At 36.8% G+C, this 22,029-nt stretch overlaps 1 protein-coding gene across 7 annotated transcripts in view; it reads left to right on the top strand.

Moving 5' to 3' along the window:
- Positions 1-22,029, top strand: part of LRBA (LPS responsive beige-like anchor protein) — a 766,566-nt gene that overhangs the window by 583,448 nt on the left and 161,089 nt on the right. For all 7 annotated transcript variants that reach the window (XM_010597205.3, XM_064267558.1, XM_064267557.1 and 4 more), the window contains one exon: positions 17,999-18,151. In XM_010597205.3, the coding sequence (XP_010595507.2) occupies positions 17,999-18,151 (153 nt within the window). The remainder of the gene's footprint in view (positions 1-17,998; positions 18,152-22,029) is intronic.

Here is a 22,029-nt window from a genome sequence, read left to right as displayed (position 1 = left end):
TCCAGTAAAATACCCTACCTGTAAAAAATAAACCCACATGAACATCTTTATCTTTCTCCCCTTGTTTCTCTCATTAGTCTTGTTTCTTAGCAAATAACGACTCAAATCCATCTCACTTCCCTTTGACTGGCCCAGCAGGCTTTAATACAGCAGTCCCTGTTGCTAGACAAAGACTAGGCTTTCAGTTTTTGCTCTTGTGCTACTGTAATTTCCAGTTCTCTAATTTTTTTTTTTTTTAACGGTGTAAAGTAGGATGTCTGTAGGAAGAAACAGAGTACAAGGTTAAGGGAAAAGTTCAAAAAATAGAAGAATTTTAAATTTCAAGTGTAAAGGTGATTGGCACCCAAGCAGAAACATAGCTGTATTCTTATATATTTTTTCAGTATGTTCAGAGGCATGGAAATTTTGTGCAGGATTAATTTTGCTGAAATCTGCTAATCCTCGGTTGTTGTTAGTTGTCGTCGAGTCCATTCCAGCTCATGGTGACCTAATGTGTGAAGAGTAGAACTATTCCACAGGGTTTTGAAGGCTGTGACCTTTCAGAAGGTGATCACCAGGCATGTCTCCCAAGGCACCTCTGGGTGGGTCAAACTGGCAACCTTTCTGCTGTAGTCAAGGGCTTAACCACTTTCAAATGATATTCTTTTTTAGTTCACATAATATCTGTGGGGTGGGTAGGTCACTGACAAATTACCGCCATTTTCTATACTGGTAACCAGCCAAGTTAGTTCCTACAACTCAGTGACTTTCAAATACTTTAAAAAGTGTGTAATATATGGTTACACAGTCAGTGGTTAAGAGCTACAGCTGCTAACCCAAAACGTTGGCAGTTCGAATCCACCAGCCGCTCCTTGGAAACCCTGTGGGGCAGTTCCACTCTGTCCTGTAGGGTTACTATGAGTTGAAATTGACCCAATGGCAGTAGGTTTTTTTTAGGTTTTATGGTTACTCTTTTTAAAACCTAGAGGGGATTTGATCATATTTTTTTTTTTAATGCCAGTTTTTAAAGTGTTATATTTTACCACTTTAGAAAGCACATTTAAGTATTATATAATAATAAATAATAGATTAGTAATAAAGCATATTTATTATAATAATATAAACATTTCATTCAGATACAATATTATATTTCAGTTGGTATCATGTTTATTTGTCTTGTTGGAGTTTCGAGAAATACTAGGGAAATGTTAAACAGTATTGAAGGGGTAGGAAATGCGGGGCTGGGTGGTGGAAATCGTCTTCTGTTCAGTGGGTTCTAAGTACACTTTGCGTGATTAATAGGGCTTATATTCTCTTAATATATTTTCATGCCATTACACAGAAGTGGTATGTTGTAAGATGGATAGAAGATTTATTTAAATAAAATTTTGAAAAAAAAAAAACATGGTAACATTTCAAGTCCTTTTTTTTAGCTGAGAGGGAACTGTTAACTTTAATATTTTAGAATTCCTATGTCTTGCATTCTGCCAATTTTCAGATAATAGTTTTACTAAAACGTAAAGGTTATTTGTATAAAACAAAAAGATGGAAATATGAATTCTTTTTATTTCAGTGAAGAAAGAGACTTTATTAAGTTTTACTGTGGTTTATGGCTACTTTACTGGGCTCTGCAGGCTTTGGGCATTGTTTTGGAATCACACCAAGGGGTAACGTTCTGCTCATGGAAAGAAGAATGCATTCATCCTTCTTCATCTCCAATGTCTCTGATGTGTACTTCATCTAAATATGAACTGAAAGGTAGTAATAACATGTAGTCTTCAGGAATGAAGTAGGAAGTGCTAATATTGGGTTGGAGAATCATCACTATAGTAAATAATATTTCTAAATTCCTGTGTTTCAAACCTTACAGATTTGTTCGAATTTAGAGATGGTGGCACAGAATAGATTACTTTCTCCAACCCGAACCCAGAATTATTAAGATCAAATTTTATGGAACAAATCAATCTTGTAAAGCTAGGATGAATTTCACTAGGCAGTCACATCTAAATATTAGGCAAATATCTGAGGTTTCCTAGGCAGTGCATTATCACTGATTTTTTTCCCTCTTAAGACAGACTTCTCATTTCAGGTACCCTTAACATCAATAAATTAAATCCAGTGATTACGAACAGTCTGACTTGCTGCAGCTTAAACTCTTTTTTCTTCCTTTCTATAGAAATGCTTAACAGGATTAGAGAGTGGAAGGAGTCATAAATGACACCTCAGTTTATTATTTTGAAATAGGGGCAGTAGTAAATGGATCTAAGATGGGAATTATTGGAGAACCATACTTCTCCAGAATATCACAATTTAGTGCAACAATATATTACTAAAATAATGTTGTTGGCGGTTGCCGTCGAGTCAGTTCTAACCCATGGCGACCCCATATGTGTCAGAGTAAAACTGTTTCCCTAGGGTTTTCAAGGCCGTGACCTTTTAGAAGCGGATCACCAGGGCTGTCTTCCAAGGTGCCACATGATAGGTTCGAACCGCCAAACTTTTTTTTTTTTTGGCTCATAACTGAGCACTTAACCGTTTGTACCACCCAGGGGCTCCTACTAAAATAATAACCTATGCTGAAAGTAAAGTTATAGTAAACGTTTGAAGAAATGCTCAGGTAGCATTTATTTAAAAAAATTTTTTTTAATTTCAATTGACATTATACACTGCCAGTTTCTGGTTGTGATATAGCACCGAGTCAGCACAGCCCTTGCCTTCATTGAACCTTCACACTTGAGGAAATACTGACAATAAAACAAGTTCCTGTAGTGTGGTATAGTAGACGCCTTATGGGCTCACAGGTACTGCATCTAAAGAGAGGGAGAGGAAAGAGGAAACCCAGAGCCAATGATGAGAGGCCTTGCAAAGCAGGCTTTAGTACAGCAGTCTCTATTACTAGACAAAGGGTTGTTGAGGAGGTTGGCTTCATCCTGGGGGTAGTGGGGAGACAGGAACATACTTATTCTGTGGTTTTATGAGATGACTGTGTTTGGTGTTTGAATACGTATGACACTATGGGCAAAAGTGGAAGTAGTTGGTAAGTTGTTAAAGTAATTAGAAGAGGCAGTGAAGGCTAAAGTCATAGTGGAAATGGGGCTAGAGAGATGTGGATGAATTTAGGACATACTTAAAAAAAAAAAACCCCATTGCTGTCGAATCGATTCCAACTCATACCAACCCTATAGGACAGATTATTACTGCCCCATACAGTTAGACATACTTAGAAAGTAATAATTATTATGATTTGTTGATTAATTCATCTTGCGAGATGAAAGAGAAGGGAGAACTTAAAGTGTACTTGGGCATTTGTGTAGAGAAAACAGAAGAAAGAGCCCATTTAGTTAGGGCATGGGAATCTAACACTCTGCCTTCAGGCAGAAAACTTAGTATGAGAGGTGAAATAAAATCCCCAGAACACACTTATTTAAATTAGCATTATTCCACCACAAAGAGAAATGAAGTCCTGATACATGCATCAACATGGATGGACCTTGAAAACATTATGCTGAGTGAAATAAGTCAGATATGTAAAAAACAAAACAAAAAACACTGCCATCAAGTCGGTTGTGACTCATAGTGACCTTATAGAATGGAGTAGAATTGCCCCATAGGGTTTCCAAAGAGCAGCTGGTGAGTTTGAACTGCCAACCTTTTGGTTAGCAGCTGAATGATTAACCACTATGCCAGCAGGGCCCCAGGTCAGACACTAAAGGACAAATATTACATGATCCCACTTACATGAAATATCTAGAACAGTAGAGACCAGAGTTTATTAGTGGTTATCAGGGGTACGTGGGAGGGAGGGGAATACGGGGACTCATTGCTTGGGGGACACTGAGCTTCTCTGAAGGGTGATGGGAAAATCTGGGAATGGATAATGGTGATAGTTAAACCCCATAATAAACATAATTAATGTTTCTGAATTATACGCATGAAGAATGTTGAAATGACAAGATTTGTTACATATGTGTTTGCCATATTTAAAAAATAATAATTCTCCTGGATTTGGCAATTGCTTGACCATAAGGGACAGGAAGATATAAAGATGATTCTTTATACAGGGTGCCTGGGTGATTATAATGAAGCACATTTGTAGAGTCAATGTGTGAATTCAGTTTTCGATAAGCTGGTATGTTTTCAGATTAACCAGAATAACTACTAGTTGAAAATTAGAACCTAAACTTCAGAAGAGTGTCATTGGCAGAGGAAGAAAGAATTATAAATGGTACGGTGGTTGTCGTATGCCCTTGAGTCGATCCTGACTCATAGCGACCCTACAGGACAGAGTAGAATTGCCCCACAGGGTTTGCTAGGCTGTAATCTTTACGAGAGTAGGTCGCCAGGTCTTTTCTCCCTCAGAGCGGCTGGTGGGTTCAAACCACCGACCTTTCAGTTAGAGCCAAGCACTTAACCATTGCACCATCAGCACTCCTTATAGTAGGTGATACTTACCTTGAACTCCTCAAAAGAGTTGTCTGTTTTTTAGGTCTCCACTTTGTCAGCCCTCATTGTCTCGAGCCCACTGTAATCAAGATTTTCTTCTCTACTGCTTTATTGAAACCAGTGTTAACAAAGTCATTGGTTGTCCACTTTCACGTTCTTAAACGCAGTGATAAATCTTCAGTTCTCATCCTACTGGGTCTGTCAGCATCACTGACACAATTAATCCGTCTTGTAACTTGATTTAAGAAATATAAACCTCTCCTATCTTTTTACCCTTTTTTAGGCTCCTTTACTGGATTATCTTCTTTTTATCCCCTGAGTTGTTGTAGTACCTTAAGGCTAAGTCTTTAGACTGCCTCTTTTTCTACACTTGTTACTTAGGTGATCACCTCTTGTCTCACAGTTCTTCTCTGAATTCCAGATTCGTATATGTAGCTCCTTTTGAACGTTTATAGACATCTTAAAGTGAACATGTCCAATGTCAAACCCTGGATTCTCCTTTTACCCTTCCCACCAAAAAAAGTTGGTGCCTGTCCCCCCGGTACGCCCCGTATCAATAAAAGACATCACTGTTTACCCAGTTTGCGCAAACCAGAAGTTTAGAATCTTTGATTCTTCCTTTCACACACCCTCCCACATCCCATCTTCAGAATCTTCACTGTATATCCAGAATTTGACCCATTTTTACTACCTACATCACTAACACTGTAGCCCAAATGACTAATTTCTCACTTCAGTTCTTCTCCCATTGGGTGCTTTTTCTATCAGTAGCAGTAGTAATCTTTTTATATTGTAAATCAGGTTATATTCTTGTGTGCAAATCCATCCAATGACTTCTCATTTCACGTAGAACAAAGTACTAGTCCTTACTGTAGCCACCATCATCCTGTGTTATCTGGTTGCCTCTCGGATTCTTCTCTCTTACTCTACTAAAGCCTCAATTGCCTTTTTTTTTGTTGTTGTTCCTCAGCAAAAATGCCAAGCATATTCCTGTTTTGGTGATTTTGGAAATAATGTATGTCTGCCTGAACCACTTTCTTCCCAGATATTTGCTTGGTTTACTCCCTTCTTTCGTTCATGTCTCTGTTCTAGTGTCACCTCTTCAGAGTAGCCTTCCCTGAACACCCTTTGTAAATTAACACTACTTCTGGCCCCCATCATTCTCTGTCTCTTTATCCTGTTTAATTTTTCCACATAGTGTCTGCCACTGTTTGGCATGATATGTATATATTAGCATGTTTATTTTGTTTTTCTCCCTCACTCAAAAAAAAAAAAAAAGAGGGCAAACCAAACCTGTTGCTGTTAAGTTGATTCCGACTCATAGCAACCCTATAGGACACAAAGAACTACAACATAGGGTTTCCAAGGAGTGGCTGGTGGATTCAAACTGCTGACCTCTTGGCTAGCAGTCAAGCTCTTAACCACTGCGCCACTAAAAAAACAAAACAAAAACCAAACCTATTGCCGTCCAGTCAATTCCGACTCATAGTAACCCTATGGGACAGAATAGAACTGTCTCATAGGGTTTCCAAGGAGTGGCTGGTAGATTTGAACTGAAAAAAACCTTTTGGTTAGCAGCCGTAGCACTTACCCACTAGTGCCACTTGAGCTCTGTAAATTGAAGGTGGGGACTTTTTGTTTTGTTCACTTTGTAATCTTAGCGTTTAGAATTGTGCTTTATATTTAGTTAACACTCAGTAAGTGTTTTTTGGTTTTTTTTTTTTTAAGTGTTTATTGAAAGAATGAGTAAAGTAAAAGAAGCCAGGAAGAAGAGGAGTCAGTGAAGGAGCCTGGGAAAAAAAGAAAGAGTTAGTTTGAGGAGAAAGGAGAGAGTGTCTGGCCATCTCAGCCAGAGGGGACATTAAAACCCAAAGGAGTACATGCTCCACCTACAACAGGACACCTAACACCTAATATTTTGGGGAGATCTTTTCTGTTCTTAAGACAACTGGTAGCTGAATGGCATCTGCTGACCAAGAGTTGTTAATAATTAAGTTTTGTACATTTTTACAGGTAATACAGGTTAAGTTCTTACAGTTTATAGCTTTATAAAAACAAGCCTATGTGGACGTCTCCTCACAAGTCGTGTCTTGGATACTCAGTTAAAAACCCTACCTTATAATTAATTGTGTGTTGTTAATGATTAATGTATAATTTCTATTAAGTTATGAAATTAGTAGGGTGAGTAAAGTATCTTCCACACCTCTCTCATTTAAATAAATAGAATGCATTAAACCCTAAGAGATTCTAAGTAACATTTTTAAAAATAAATGACCATGCTGTAATATAAAATGACTTTAGTTTGAAAATTATGAGTGTGCACATGTATGGTAAATAATAATGGAAAATGGCGGTGATCATGGAACACTTTTATTTGTGTCTTGTGAGATTTGTGAAACATGAGACCTTTGACTTGCCCTCTACTACCTCACAAATCCCAGGAGCCTACGATTCGAAGATAAATTAGGTTCCTTTTTTCCCTAGCAGCGTGTCTTCTACAACGTTAATACATTCCACGGATGCTGATAGCATCAGCATTAGGGCTGTTTATAAAAAAGTGTTTAGCTACAGTTAGTAGCACATAATTGCCGGAGATATATTTCTGATCCCGCTTGGTTTTTATTCGTCTGTTTTTAAGGACAACTCAAACTTTATGATTTGCTAGTTTTATTTTCTTAGTAAAAATATTTTCATTGTTTATTCTTCCTGTTTTCAGATGTATTTTTTAACAATTTAGAATTTTGAAATACTAAAAGAAAGTAAAATTAAAATCTTACTATTTTCCATATAGCCCTTGTTCATTTCTAGCTTATGTCCTCCTCCATTTCTTTTTCTTTGCCAGCCCCTCTTTTTCCATCATTCTCCCTCCCTCTGTGCCACTCATATCCATATCAGAATGAGCTCAAGCTATCTTACCTCTCTCTTAACAATGTAACATACTTACACCCTAACTGAAGTATATATCAGATGCTCATCCTTGTGTTTACTTACAGACTTGTTAATTTAACCACATGTTTTTAGTTCTTTTCTTCTTCATTTATCAGTAGGCTAAAGGATGAACCCATGTAGTAATTTTTTTTTAATATTCAAGTTTGTACTCTTATGCCTACAGTGAGTCACTTTTTGTTCTTTCACAAAAATTACTTGAAATACTGAATATTTTTCTTATGCTATCTATACACAGTGCTGATAAAAAGAACTTTTAAAGTACTTGGAAAAAGTTCACAAATCTTCCCTAATTATAAAAATGAATACATCAGGTGTGATTTGTCTTTTGAGTGATGATATTTTTTCCAATTAAAAAGATGTAAAAAATGTTCATTAATATGTTCCTAGACACTGATATCAACTGTTTTCCTCCCGTAGTCACAGCAGAATGTGTGTGTGTGTGTGTCTCTCTCTCTCTCTCTCTCTCTCTCTAAAAAACCAGAATATATATACATAAAAGTTTGTATGTATTTTATAACTTTCTCCAGAAAGGATTTAAGGTGAGCATTATTAATGTATGTTATCTCTTCCCAAAATATAATTTCCTTGAAGGTTAGGGAACCTAGAACACCAGAAGTCCCAAGGAAGATGTCTAGTGCCAATACGGAAGTGAAAAATGTGTTGAAAGCAGAAAAGAGAACTCTAAAATATTGAGGGTATTCATCATAAAGTGAGACATGTTAAACCCTACCTGTCATTACTAATAAAAAAATAATAAATTTGTTTTAAATATGATACTTATTTAGTAGGAATTTTGACGTCCCCAATATTTTTGTGGGCATAGTTTATTTTAACAAGTAAATTTGGTTAAACATCTTTATGAATAGACATAATTCAGTGAGTGGCCTGTTGGCTTTAAGCATTGTGCAAGTTGAACCTGTAATTTGAGGTTTTTATCAGGTTCCATGTTAGTGATAATTATAATTAAAAAAATAATAATGTTTCTGATTATGTAGAATTCTGTGTTATCTCATATGAGCCTCACAACAACCCTGTGATTTAGAAAGGGTAATTGAGATGAGTAAGGGTCACAGAAATTAAATTAATTTAAGGCCACGTGGCCAATAAGTTGAACAGACAGAACTCAAACCCAATTACTCTCTCCACCACATCACGTTGAAATAGAGTATTATCTCTTGGCTTGTAACCCATGATTTTTCCTTATTTTAATACATTTGAAATGACGTATCTGTAATGTCCCAAAACAGACAATATTTATTGGGTCTGCCTAGAATGATTATAGATTTTTTTTCTTTCTCCAGTTTTAAAATTGCTCTTAGGCTTTTCTTTTATCAAAGAAAAAAAAATAGCATTTTGTCTGTTAAGGAGAAACTAAATTTAAACATCAGTTCAAAAACTTTCACATATGCAGTCCATATAAAATGATTATCGTAGGTACATCTTAGGGTGCTTGACCTGTAGTCAATTTTTTTCTTTCTCCGGTTTTAAAATTGCTGTTAGGCTTTTCTTTTATCAAAGAAAAAAATAGCATTTTGCCTGTTAAATAAGGAGAAACTAAATTTAAACATCAGTTCAAAAACTTTCACATATGCAGTCCATATAAAATGATTATTGTAGGTATAACTTAGGGTACTTGCCTATAGTCAATTTTTTTTTTTTTTAAGTTTTTCTGATCTATGAGTTAAAAAAATAAACACCCAAAATTTAAAATATATCAGAACTTGGTCATTATTATTTTTCATAATGTTCATTAACTCTTTTTTGTTCCTTAAGAAAGGTTATTTTGGAGGGTTTTTTCTTTCATAAAATATATTATTTTTCTATTGTATAAAAGCTAAGATTTTGCTTTCCCATCCTTTGCCAATCAAAGCTCTAGTTCAGTGGACAGAATTGGCTATTAGAAGAAGAACCATACAGCCAGGCTGCTCAGGCCATTCATAGCAGTGGGGCTCATACCTTAACAAAAAACACGAAAGCCTATGTGTGGTCATAACCAATCCTTGTCACTGTGCTGTGAAAGCCTTGGGATTTGTGATCAAAGCAGTGAGCTTATCCTGAACTGTGGTATAACCTCTGGTTGAACCTTTCAAATTTTTATTTTAGGAGATGATAGACTACATTTTTGACTATGTTACCTGCCTCTAAGAGCCATCTGCCTAATAAGTGATAGAGATTAAAATTATTGTCAGCAAGTCAGAAGAAAATGTAAATTGTAAATATCTCTGTCTTCTGTCAGTGTTGTTTACTTATCATTTCCCGCTGATGTTTTTAAGAATTGCTGAACATGTGTTTTCTATCCAGAGCTGAACGTTCTGGTCTAATGAATATAAAACACACTTCCCTTTGTAAATGTGCATTAAAAGTAGTAGGAAGACATAATCTTTGACTCTGTTTACTACATTTCGTCTGTCAGAAGAGATAATTTTGAACCGCAGTATTTGGTGTTACATTAAAAGCATGGTTCTTGGGAAGAAGCTTTTAGGATTAAGATAAAATTCTATTTTCTAACTTGAATGTTATCATCAACCACAGTAAAATTTAGGCTGTATGTATACTTATTTTTTTTGTCATGTACTGATATACCTCAGTTGGGTTAAGCCTATTTATTTTAACTAAGATGGTATTAAACTCTCATCCACAAATTTATTTATGCAGATTTCCTTGTAATGAGATTATAATATGTTTTAAGCATATATACTCACTCTCTTACTAATTTAATTGTGCTTATTTAATAATGTCCTTTTTTACAATATGAGCACTCTGTTCTGTGTTAACTTCTTTGAAACATTTACACTATTTTGAATTCATGTTCTTTAAAAAAATTTCCTAACAGAAAAAAAGTATTTTTTTTTTCGTATGTAAAAAGGCTAAACATCATAGTCTGGCATTCAAGACTTTCCACAGTTTGACCCTATCTTCTCCAGATTTATCTGCTGTCCCTCGTATATCCAACCAGCTGTGATTGAGTTGATTCCAACTCATGGCGACCCATGTGTGTCAGAGTAGAACTGTGCTCCACAGGGTTTTCAGTGGCTGATTTTTCGGAAATATATCTTCAGGCCTTTCTTCCTGGGCACCTCTGGGTGGTCTCAAACCTCTGATGTTTCGGTTAACAGCCTGTTGCATTAACTGTTTGCACCACCCAGGGACTCCCCCTTATATATAAACCCCAAACCAAAGCTATTGCCGTCGAGTCAAGACTAACTCACAGTGACCCAGTAGGACATAGTAGAATTGTCCCATAGAATTTCCAAGGAGCGGCTGATGGATTCAAACTGCCGACCTTCTGGTTAGCAACTGAGCTTTTAACCAGTGCACCACGAGGGCTCCTCCCCCTTGTATATAGTCCTCTCTAAATTGTTCTTCATTGCTCATTGGAAACAAATCATGTACATATTTCAGTCTCTGCATCTTTCTTAAGATATTCCCCTTCTCAGAAGTTTTCTAATCTTTCTCTCTGCTTTATTTATCTTTGAGTTTAAATACCATTTCCATCATTGATTTAACAGGTTTTTACTGAATGCATAATATGTGTCACACACTATGTCTAGGCTTTGGGGATGTGGTGATAGACAAGATACTAAAGTCCCCAGTCTCACGAAGTGTTCAATTTAGAGAGAGATACAAGCAAACAGACAATTACAGTATAGTGAGATAAGTGCTGTATTAGTGTATCGGTTCTTTTCCCTAAAGCTTTCACTGGCCACTTCAATGTTTAGACATCATTTTCCCGTTTGAACTACTAGAATATTGTTTGTTCCTACAACCTATTTGCACTTAATAAATGTATCCTTTTACTCTTATTTACCATTTTAGATCTCTGTTCCGTAGGGGAAAAATAAAACATCCCCACTTCATATCTCAAACCCTGACAAGTTCTCTGCAGAGTAACGACTAAACCAATACTTTTTATAATATGTTACATCACTCTTCATATCTACCTAAGGCTTTAATCAACTAATCATTTAAATAAGAGGAACATCTTATACACTTTATTTTTTAATAAAAGGGGAACACTGTATTCTATTTCTGTCCTTACTGAATTCTCCCTATCATTTTGTTCCCTACAAGCCTAATCAGTTAATATATTGTGATAAGTTTTTATCATTAATGAAATAGAGATAAATTCATAACCACTAACCAAGTGTGCAAGAAATGTCACAATCTATATTCAAACCTTCCTCATATTATGCTGGTGGGGGATTTAATGATAATCATAAAAGGTATAGACAGAATTGGGGGCCTCCTTTTCCCAAGACTTGAATGAGAATCCAGGTTTATATGGTACATAGAAAATTAACCCTCACATCTTCATTATATCTTGGTCACCAGCCATATCCTTGTTGGTTAAGCCACATGATCTTTTGAAGGCAGTTCAACTTATTATACCAAGCTCGGAATAAGAAATATTTGCTGATGCCAAAGCCCTGGTGCCAGTGGTTAGTTTTCCCTAAGTGTACCATGCATGGGACCACCACGTACAGTTGTTGTTTTCTACGTAAGGGCACTTGAGCGAGGGAAGGAATAAGAACTGAAATGTAACCTGTATTCTACTTCCCAGCAGAGTTCCCTCAGGGCAGCTCATACAAAGGCATGCTACAGACAAGCAGTAACCCTGATCTTCATTCCCTAGGTTCTAGCCTAACCTCTTCATCACGTCCCTCCCTTCCCCCCCCCCCACCCCCGGCTGAAAGAAAGCTTGCTACACATTTCTACAGATTTTGAGAAACCTCCCTCCATCTTGGAGAAATTATTAGGTCAATTTTTCTGCTTCTGACTCTTAAAAAATACTGCCTCTTGACATTCCTCCTCCCGGACACCTTACATAATCTCCTCTGTATGCTCAGACTTTCACAAAAGACAGAAGAGAAGAATGTCTTTCAAGAGGCCTCTGCTCTAGACCCTGAAAATGTCTTTGAGGAAGGAAATGGCAAACTCCTTTCTGGAAGCGTGGGGAGGGGAGTAAAAATAAAGAAAGGGAAACACAAATTCATATCTTGACAAATTTCAAGGGAGATTTAAGCTTAATTTTTTATTAATAAAGTTTTAATTTTTTTTCACCCCAAGCAGATGCTGTATACCCATTAAACAATAACTTCTCATTCCTCCCCCACCCACCTCCAGGCCTTGGTAACCACTAATCTATTTCTGTCCCTTTGAATTTGCCTACTCTTGATATATAAGTGGGTTCATACAATATTTGTCCTTTTGTGTCTGACTTACTTCACTTAACATAATATTTTCAGTGTTCATCCATGTCCTGGTACCTATCAAAACTTCATCCCTTTTTTTGTGGCTGAATAATATTCCATTGTGTATATATCTGCTGCAGTTTGTTTACCCATTCATCTGTTCATGGACACTTGGGTTGTTTCAACCTTTTGGCTATTGTAGATAATGCTGCAGTGAACATTGGTGTACTGTATTTTTACACAGATAGTGCATGCTTTCTGCGTTTGTCTGCCAACGCTCCCTTCCTCCACATGGTATTATCTTAAGGGCTGCTTTGCTTTTTTTAACAGGTTGTAAAAAAAATTAGCATAACACAATTACGAAATACGGGGGGGGGAGCAGGGGAGGAGTAGTTGACAAACAAACTTAGAAGGTGCATGTTATTTGTGTAAAAATATGGTACAAGTATCTGTTTGAGCCCTGCTTTCTATTCTTTTGAGTATATGCCTAGAAGTTGAATTGCTGGGTCATATGGTAATGTAACTTTTTGTTTTCCACAGTGAGGGCACCATTTTACATTCCCACATCCCACATTGGACAAGAGTTTTAATTTACCCATGTCCTTACCAACATTTGTTATTTTCCATTTTTATGCTAATAGCCATCCTAGTAGGAGTGAAATAATATCTCATTGTTCTGATTTGCATTTCCCAATTCATTCCAACAGATTTTAGGTGATGCTGAGCATCTTTTCATATGCTCCGTTTGCATTTGGAGAAATGTATATTTAAGTCCTTTCTCTATTTTTTGATTAATAAAGTTTTAAGCATTAATTTGAAATATTCTTACAATGTCCATTGCACAAAATTTACAGGACATCTATCTTTTGGAAAAAAAAGTAGTAAATAAAATCTATGGTAATAAAATGGAGATTGATGAGTTATTACCTCCCTTCCAGTCTGTGTTAGTTATCTAGTGCTGCTATAACAGGAATGCCACCAGTGGATGGCTTTAACAACAGATACTTATTCTCTCACAGTTTAGGTGGCTAGAAGTCCGAATTCAGGGCACCAGCTCCAGGAGAATCCTTTCTTTCTCTGTCGGCTCTGGGAGAAGGTCCTTGTTATCAATCTTCCCTTGGTCTGGGGGCTTCTCAGTGCCTGGGGGCTTCTCAGTGCAGGGACCCTGGGTCTAAAGGACTCATTCTGCTCCTGGCTCTTCTTTCATGGTTATAAGAGGTCCCTCTCTTCCCCTCTCTTCTCTGCTCAATTCTCTCTTTTTTTATATCTCAAAAGAGCTTGATCGAGATATAACCTAGTCCTGTAGGTTATCCTGTCTCATTAACATAACCGACTCTAATCCTGCCTCATTAACGTCATAGAGGTTAGGATTTACAACACATAGGAAAATTCCATCAGATCACAAAGTGGAGGACAGCCATACAATATTAGGAATCATGGCCTAGCCAAATTAGCACACATTCTGGGGGGGACACAATTCAATCTATAACACAAATAGAAATGTATAGCTGAAAGTTTAATCTAGTGAGATTTAGTTTAAAATGATCTCCTTCATCTCATTTATTAACATTGCCTTGTTTGTTTTAATATATATTTTTATTCCATCTAATATCTAGTTAAGTGAACTTATATTTAGAGTAAACTGTCAATTAGAGAGTAGCAAATACTTTAAATTCATAGCAAATTTGTTTAAACTGGGCTTGTTAATTCAATTTAGTACTTGTAAAAGAACCAGTGGAGACCATTTGTGTGTTGAGCAAATAAGTTTTTCTCAATTTCTCTAGTAACCTCAGTAAATTGACAAATAGAAGAAAATTTACAAAATCATACATCTGGTGATATATGTTAGAGAGATCGAAGACTTTATTTTTATGATAATTTCTGCAAAAAGTCAGTTATTCCATTCCTGCTTGCAAGGCTTGCTCTAGATAAAGTGATCCTGTAGGCCAGAGAAGAACCATCCATAGGGTTTCCAAGGCTATAAGTCTTTACAGAAGCCAACTTCCTCATCTTTCTCCTGTAGAGTGTCTGGTGGGTGTGAATTGCGGAACTTTAGGTTAGCAGCTGTGTGCTTAACCACTGCACCACCAGGGCTCCTTCCATGGTCTCTAGGTATGAATATTTTTTTACTACCCATTTTGTACCATTCCAATGCTAATCACTTTATATGTGTTTGCCAGTTTTATTTAACCAACTGAGTATGAAGAAGCCTGTGCCGGGTGGTAACCACACTGGCAAAAGCCTTACTTTTGATATGAAAGCTGTAGTAAGTAATATAGTATATAGAAAGAGGATACTAGACAATAGTCTGAAGAATACTAACCCTTCCTGCCCTCTTCCCCTTTTCCCAACTTTCTACCCCCATTCTACCTTCTATTCCTCTTGAGATAATGGAAAGCTATTAAGGATTTCTGAGTACAAGGACAGTGTGAAATATGTTAGGCAAATATTGGTATTCCTTGGTTAGGCCTAACCTAGTCCTTGACTGATACAAATGGTTAACATGCTCAGCTGCTAACCAAAAGGTTGAAGGTTCAAGTCCATCCAGAGACACCTCAGAAGAAAGGCCTGGCAACCTACTTCAGAAAAATCAGCCATTGAAAACCCTGTGGAGCACAGTCCTACTCTTGACACACATGGGCCTGCCATGAGTTAGAATCCACTATATGGCAACTGGTCAACTGGTAACATCAGTGGATCGTCAACCTGGCAGTATTGGGATGAGACTAACGTGGAAATGTAAGCAAGTTAGGGAGTAAATAAAATGTGAGTACTGACTTATTTTCTGCTCTCCCCCTTTAATTTCAGTTCACTCTTGGTCTTTCTTCTTTCTTTGCCAAAGACAAAAAGCCATTTTTCTTTTTTAGATTGGTTTTGAGGAACCCTTCCTCCTTTTCACACCCCAAGGAATCCCTTTTAAGTTACTATTCATGGGGTTTGGAGGTGGAGATGTTAATATTATTGAAATTAAAGAGTTAGTATTAAGTCTGAACGCTGCTTTTTGTTCTGAATAAACAAGGAAAGTACGACTCTCCCACCTTGTTGTAAAAGAAGACCTGGAGAATTGTAGTTCTCCATGTGACAGTCCTCTACATTAGCATGAGGAATTTGAAGTGAAAATAAAACACATTGGTAAAATTCCTCAAAATCAGAAATTTATTAAAGGCACACTAAAACAAATTAATAATACAAAGCTATGAAGTTACTTATCTTTATATTTGGCTAAATAATTACAACATATTTTTTTAATTTTTCTGTTTGAATTAATTATACTCATATAATAAATACTACTGTATACATATATGGAGCCTTGGTGGCACAGTGGTTAAGAGCTTGGCTGCTAACCGAAAGGTCAGCAGTTCAAATCCACCAGCGGCTCCTTGGAAACCCTATGCAGCAGTTCTGCTCTATTAGTCAGAATCAGCATGATGGCAACGGGTTTTGGTTTATATACATATATATGTGTGTTTATAATGTATATGTATGTATTTTTTTTCTTTCAGCAGTACCAGTTCTATTATGACAGAATTAAAAATTTATGTGCTTTGTTTTTTTTTTAAATCACCGAGAACATATGTTAAAAACTTAATTTCAAATGTTTATACTTGTGTGTACTTTATAAGTAGCTCACTAAAACTGATATAAGTAGAACCCATGCTTATTTTATGATTAAGGGCATAGGCTTAATAAAATAATGCCTTTAGAGATAGATAAAACCTTGTCCAGGTTCCAAATTTATCACATATTAGCTTTGTAACCTTGATGAAATTACTTAATCTCTTTGAACCTTAGTTCATTTTTAAAATGGCGACGATAGTTTACCTTGTAAAGTTGTTGCAAGAATTAAATATGATATGGTTGTCGTCGTTAGGCAGCATCGAGTTGGCTCTGACCCATCACAACCCTATGTGCTACAGAACGAAACACTGCCTGGTCCTGTGCCATCCTCATAATTGTTGCTGTGTTTGAGCCCATTGTTGCAGCCACTGTGTCAATCCATCTCATTCAGTCTTCCTCTTTTTCGCTGACCGCCTACCTTACCAAGCATGGTGTGTCCTTCTTCAGGGACTGGTCCCTCCTGACAACATATACAAAGTACATGAGATGAAGTCTTGCCATCCTCGCTTCTAAGGAGCATTCTGGCTGTACTTAATAAGGTTTATTAAACGATTATGTTAGTACCTGGCTCATAAAAAATATAGTGAATAAATATTAGCTCAGACAAAATGGATATAGGGTTTTGCTTAATAAAATAACACACACCTGCCTTTTTCCCTTTTGTCAGTTGGATTTACATGCATCATTTTTGGAGATCAGAATCTTAATATTTTTGTGTGATCACTGTGTAATTTCATTTATGGCCAAGAGTTTAACAGAATTCTTTTTTAAAAAAAAAAATGTTGAGTTTAATTGTTTTTCAAATCTCACGATCAGGTGTTTGTCAGGCATTTGGAGGACAAGCTGATTTCTACCCTGCTTAGTTAATTATCGTGATTGTAAACAAAGGACATACATTCAAAGTCAAGCAGCATTTCACATGGATGATGGAGGCGATAATAGCTTAATTCTTGTGGATCTTTTTTGTCTTTCCTCTGGCGAGTTCATACTGACCTTGTCCAAAATCTGATGACCTCCCTATTTTACTCAACTATTTGGAAAGCTGGGCCTGCTGTAGCTGGCCCTGAGGGGGGATCTGAGAGACCACTGAGCCACTGACCCATGTCAAGACTGGATTTGCGTCTGATCCTGCAGGGCCTCTGAAATAGTTATACACGGGGCTTATTGAACACAAAAGCCTAACCGTCTGCATTTTTCTGCTTATTAAATGTGCTTTTAAAGTATCCTTATTAAGGTTGTATATTTCATTTACCCAGTGTCTTATGCAGGCCCTTTTCTAGACTAATTATAAATTTTAATCTTTTCAGAGTTAGTACCTTATAACTAAACCTGAATGTTTTCAAATGTGAGGAAAAAGTCCTGTTAAACCATGATTATATATAATGAATTCTCTTCCTGGGTGATGAAGGGACAAAGCCAGTGGCATAATAATGCTTATATTGTAAAGATTCTGGTGTTTTTCTGGCAAAAATTCCACATACTTCATAGAAAATGTAGTTTACCCTGCTGTTATCATTATAACATGGTAATCTCTATGTACGTCTTGCCAAACCTCCAGTATTACTCAAATTAGTTAAGCATTTTGAGATTATGAGTTGTGTCCTGAGAGAGACTATAACCAGTAAGATATTAATTAATTTTCATTGGATAAGATCTCCCTTAATAAAAACTTTATGATGGAGCTGTGATATGAAAAGAAAAATATTTTCTTATGTTTATTTTGTTCTTCTGCATTGGGAAATGATTAGGCCCTTTTTTAAATATCTATTCAGTATTCCACAATTTATAATATGATGTCATCTTTTATTTTTATATAGGAATTGATCCCTGAATTTTATTATCTCCCTGAGATGTTTGTCAACGTCAATAATTATAATCTTGGAGTGATGGATGATGGGACAGTAGTGTCTGATGTCGAACTTCCTCCTTGGGCCAAAACCTCAGAAGAATTTGTTCGCATAAACAGATTGGTAAGATAGTGATCGTCCCCTCTGTCTGTCATGAGTCTGTTCTCAGAGGATCTTTCAAGTGTTGGTGTATGATCATTAACCCTTGCTCTTCTGGACGGAGCTGTAGTTGATAGGGTAACCGAAAATGATATAATGTTTGTGAATCTCTTTATATACTTTGATTATAAAAATTCATAAAGTTGAAAGGTGTAATGGTTTATTGTATTATGCAGAATTTAGGTTCCTTTCATACATCCATGATAATTCAATCTTAGAAGGGACACTTACAAGTGAAATTAGAATTCCATGCTTTTTTCAAACATGGGTTTCTCCTGCCAAGAAAGGAACGTAATTGTGCGTTCCAATTTGTAAGACCATTGCACATTTTGGTAATAGGAACAAGATTTTCAAATTATATCCTGTACCTATCTTTTGAAGAAAATCTTCACGTAATATTTTGAATATGAAAACATAAAAGCAAAATTAAAAAGCAACATAAAACCACCGTAATGATAGTGCTTACTAACAAGCCTTTACTACCATTAATGGGCTCCTTAGTGTACTCTGGTACATGGGTTCTGTATTTCTCTGTGAAGAACAGTATGACTTTTCTTCTTCCTCTTAAGTTTCATAAAAGTTTGGAATCAGGGAGTTTTATTCTCAGTTCCTAAAAGTGTATTTTTACCATATTCTATTTTAAAAATGAAATATAAATTACATCGATTATTTTTTTTAATTTTACAGTTAAATGAGGAAAATTGCTACATTCTGGTTTTCTAATCGGCATTTCTTTTGGTTTTAAATTACCTTTCGAGCTAATTTAATCTTCTAGACCCCAGTTATAGTCTCATTACTACTGAAATTTTATGTTTTGTGTCTACTAGAAGCAATGCAGAGGAGGGGAAAGAACATAGGTTTTGGAGTTAGACTGTATTTCCCCGTTCTGGATCAGTCATATTCCCGGGGGACTGTAGGCCGTTTAACCTCTCCAAGCCTTGTTTTCTTCATTTGTAATTTGGAAATTGCGAGCATGGAATTGCAGCTATGCATGCAGAAAACCTAGAACACTGTCTGGCTTACAGTAGGCAGATGGTGCTTATTATTCTTGTGTCACGGCCTTATGGTACGTTGCATTTCACTTTACTCCAAGTAGCTGACGGTGATTAAAATGAGAGCCCAAAATGAACGTTAGCCCTGAAAGATACTGAAGGAGATGTCAAACTTTTAACTGTGTGTATATAGTTGTGTGGTGTTTTGCCCCAAGGGTGCACTGAAGTGAATAGAAGGTACATTCATTCAACGGTTTTTTCATTTGCTTTCACTGATTGTCTACATTTTTTAAACAGCTTTATTGAGGTTTAATTTATACACACCTTTTTAAGTGTACAATTTAATGAGCTTTAGTAAATTTATACAGTTGTATAACCATCACCACAAACCAGCTTTAGAAGATGTGTATCACTCTAAAAAGTCTCCTTGGTGCCTGTTTACAACCAGTCTCTGCTCCCACTCCCAGACATAGGCAACTGCTGATTCTATCTCTAGATTTTGCTTTTCTAGAAATTTTATGTGAATGGAATCACACAATATATAGTCTCTTTTGTGCCAGACTTCTTTCACATTGTGTGCTGTTTCTGAGATTCATCCATGTTGCATTTATCAGTAGTTCATTACTTTGTGTTGCTGCATAGTATTCCACTGGATGGGTATACCACTTATTCTCTATTTACCGGTTGATGGGCATTTCAGTTGTATTCAGTTTGGGGCTATTATGAACATGTGCATACAAGTCTTTCTGTAGACATTTGTTTTTGTTTCTCTTGGGTAGATTCCTAGGTCATATGGTACAGTAGATGAGGTTCCAGTTTTTCCCCCTTGGCAAGACTTGGTATTGTTAGTCTTATTTATTTCAACCATTTTAGTAGCTATCCCATGATTTTAATTTACATCTCCCTAATGACTAATGGTAAGGACCCCTGGTGGCGCAGTGGTTAAGAGTTGAGCTGCTAACCCAAAGATTGGCAGTTTTGAACCCACCAGTCACTCCATGGGAGAAGGACGTGGCAGTCTGCTCCCGTAAAGATTAACCAAAAACCAAACCCAACCCGTTGCCGTCGAGTCGATTCCGACTCATAGCGACCCTATAGGACAGAGTAGAAGTGCCCCATAGAGTTTCCAGGGAGTACCTGGTGGATTTGAACTGCTGGCCTCTTGGTTAGCGGCTGTAGCTCTTACCCACTATGCCACCAGGGTTTCCCTCCTTAAAGATTACAGCCTTGATATCCTATGGGGCAATTCTACTCTGTCCTATTGATTTGCTATGAGTTGGAATCAACTCAATGGCAACGGGTTTTTCTTAATGACTAATAATGTTGCGCATCTTTTCACAAGCTTATTTGCTGTTTATATATGTCTTTTGATGATATGTATTCAGATCTTTTGCCCATTTTTTAATTGGGCTGTTTATCTTTTTCTTATTGAGTTGTTAGAAATCTTTATATATTTTCAATAAAAGTTCTTTATCTGACAGATATTATGCAAATATTTTTCTCCTGGTCTGTGGCTTGCCTTTTCCTTTTTTAATGGCACCTTTTGAATCACCAGTTAAATAAAAGTTTTTATTAAATATTGTTGTTGTTGTTAAGTGCCGTCAAGTCGATTCCAACCCATAGCGACCCTATGCACAACAAAATGAAACACTGCCCGGTCTTGTGCCATCTTCATAATTGTTGCTATGCTTGAACCCATTGTTAGCGCCACTGTGTCAGTTCATCTCATTGAGGGCCTTCCTCCTTTTCGCTGACCCTCCATTATCTTTCCTGATAATATGTCCAAAGTATGTGAGATGTAGCATTGCCATCCTTGCTTAGGAGGACCATTCTGGCTGTACTTCTTCCAAAACAGATTTGTCTGTTCTTCTGGCAGTCCATGGTATATTCAGTATTCTTCACCAACACCATAATTCAAAGATTCCAAATCTTCTTAGGTCTTCCTTACTCATTGTCCAGCTTTCACATGCATATGAGGGGATTGAAAATACCATGGCTTGAGTTAGGCACACCTTAGTCCTCAAGGTGATATCTTTTGCTTTTCAACACTTCAAAGAGATCTTTTACAGCCGATTTGCCCAATGCAATGATTTCTTGACTACTGCTTCCGTGGGCATTGATTGTGGGCCCCAGTAAAATGAAATCCTTGACAACCTCAGTCTCTTCATTTATCATGATGTTGCTTATTGGCCCAGTTGTGAGGATTTTTGTTTTCTTTATGTTGAGGCATAATCCATACTGAAGGCTGTGGTCTTTGATCTTCATCAGTAAGCGCTTCAAGTCCTCCTCACTTTCAGCAAGCAAGGTTGTGTCATCTGCATAATGCAGATGTTTATGAGTTTTCCTCCAATCCTAATGCCTTGTTGTTCTTCATATAGTCCAGCTTCTCAGATTATTTGCCCAGTGTACAGATTGAATAGGTATGGTGAAATGATACAGCCCTGATGCATACCTTTTCTGACTTTAAGCCATGCAGTATCCCCTTGTTCTGTTCGAATGACTGCCTCTTGATCCATGTACGGATTCCTCATAAGCACAATTAAGTGTTCTGGAATTCCCATTCTTCGCAATGTTATCCATAATTTGATATGATCCACATAGTTGAATGCCATAGCATAATCAATAGAACACTGGTAAACATCTTTCTGGTATTCTCTCCTTTCAGCCAGGATCCATCTGACAGCAATGATATCCCTGGTTCCACGTCCTCCCCTAAATCCAGCTTGAATTTCTGGCAGTTCCCTGTGGATATACTGCTGTAGCCACTTTTGAATGACCTTCAGCCAAATTTTGCTTGCATATGATGTTAATGATATTGTTTGATAATTTCCGCATTTGGTTGGATCAGCT

This window comes from Loxodonta africana, chromosome 13 (assembly GCF_030014295.1).
Source record: "Loxodonta africana isolate mLoxAfr1 chromosome 13, mLoxAfr1.hap2, whole genome shotgun sequence".
In the NCBI taxonomy this organism is placed as follows: domain Eukaryota; kingdom Metazoa; phylum Chordata; class Mammalia; order Proboscidea; family Elephantidae; genus Loxodonta; species Loxodonta africana.
Note: the sequence above shows the minus strand (reverse complement) of the source record. Positions and strands in the feature narration are given on the sequence as shown.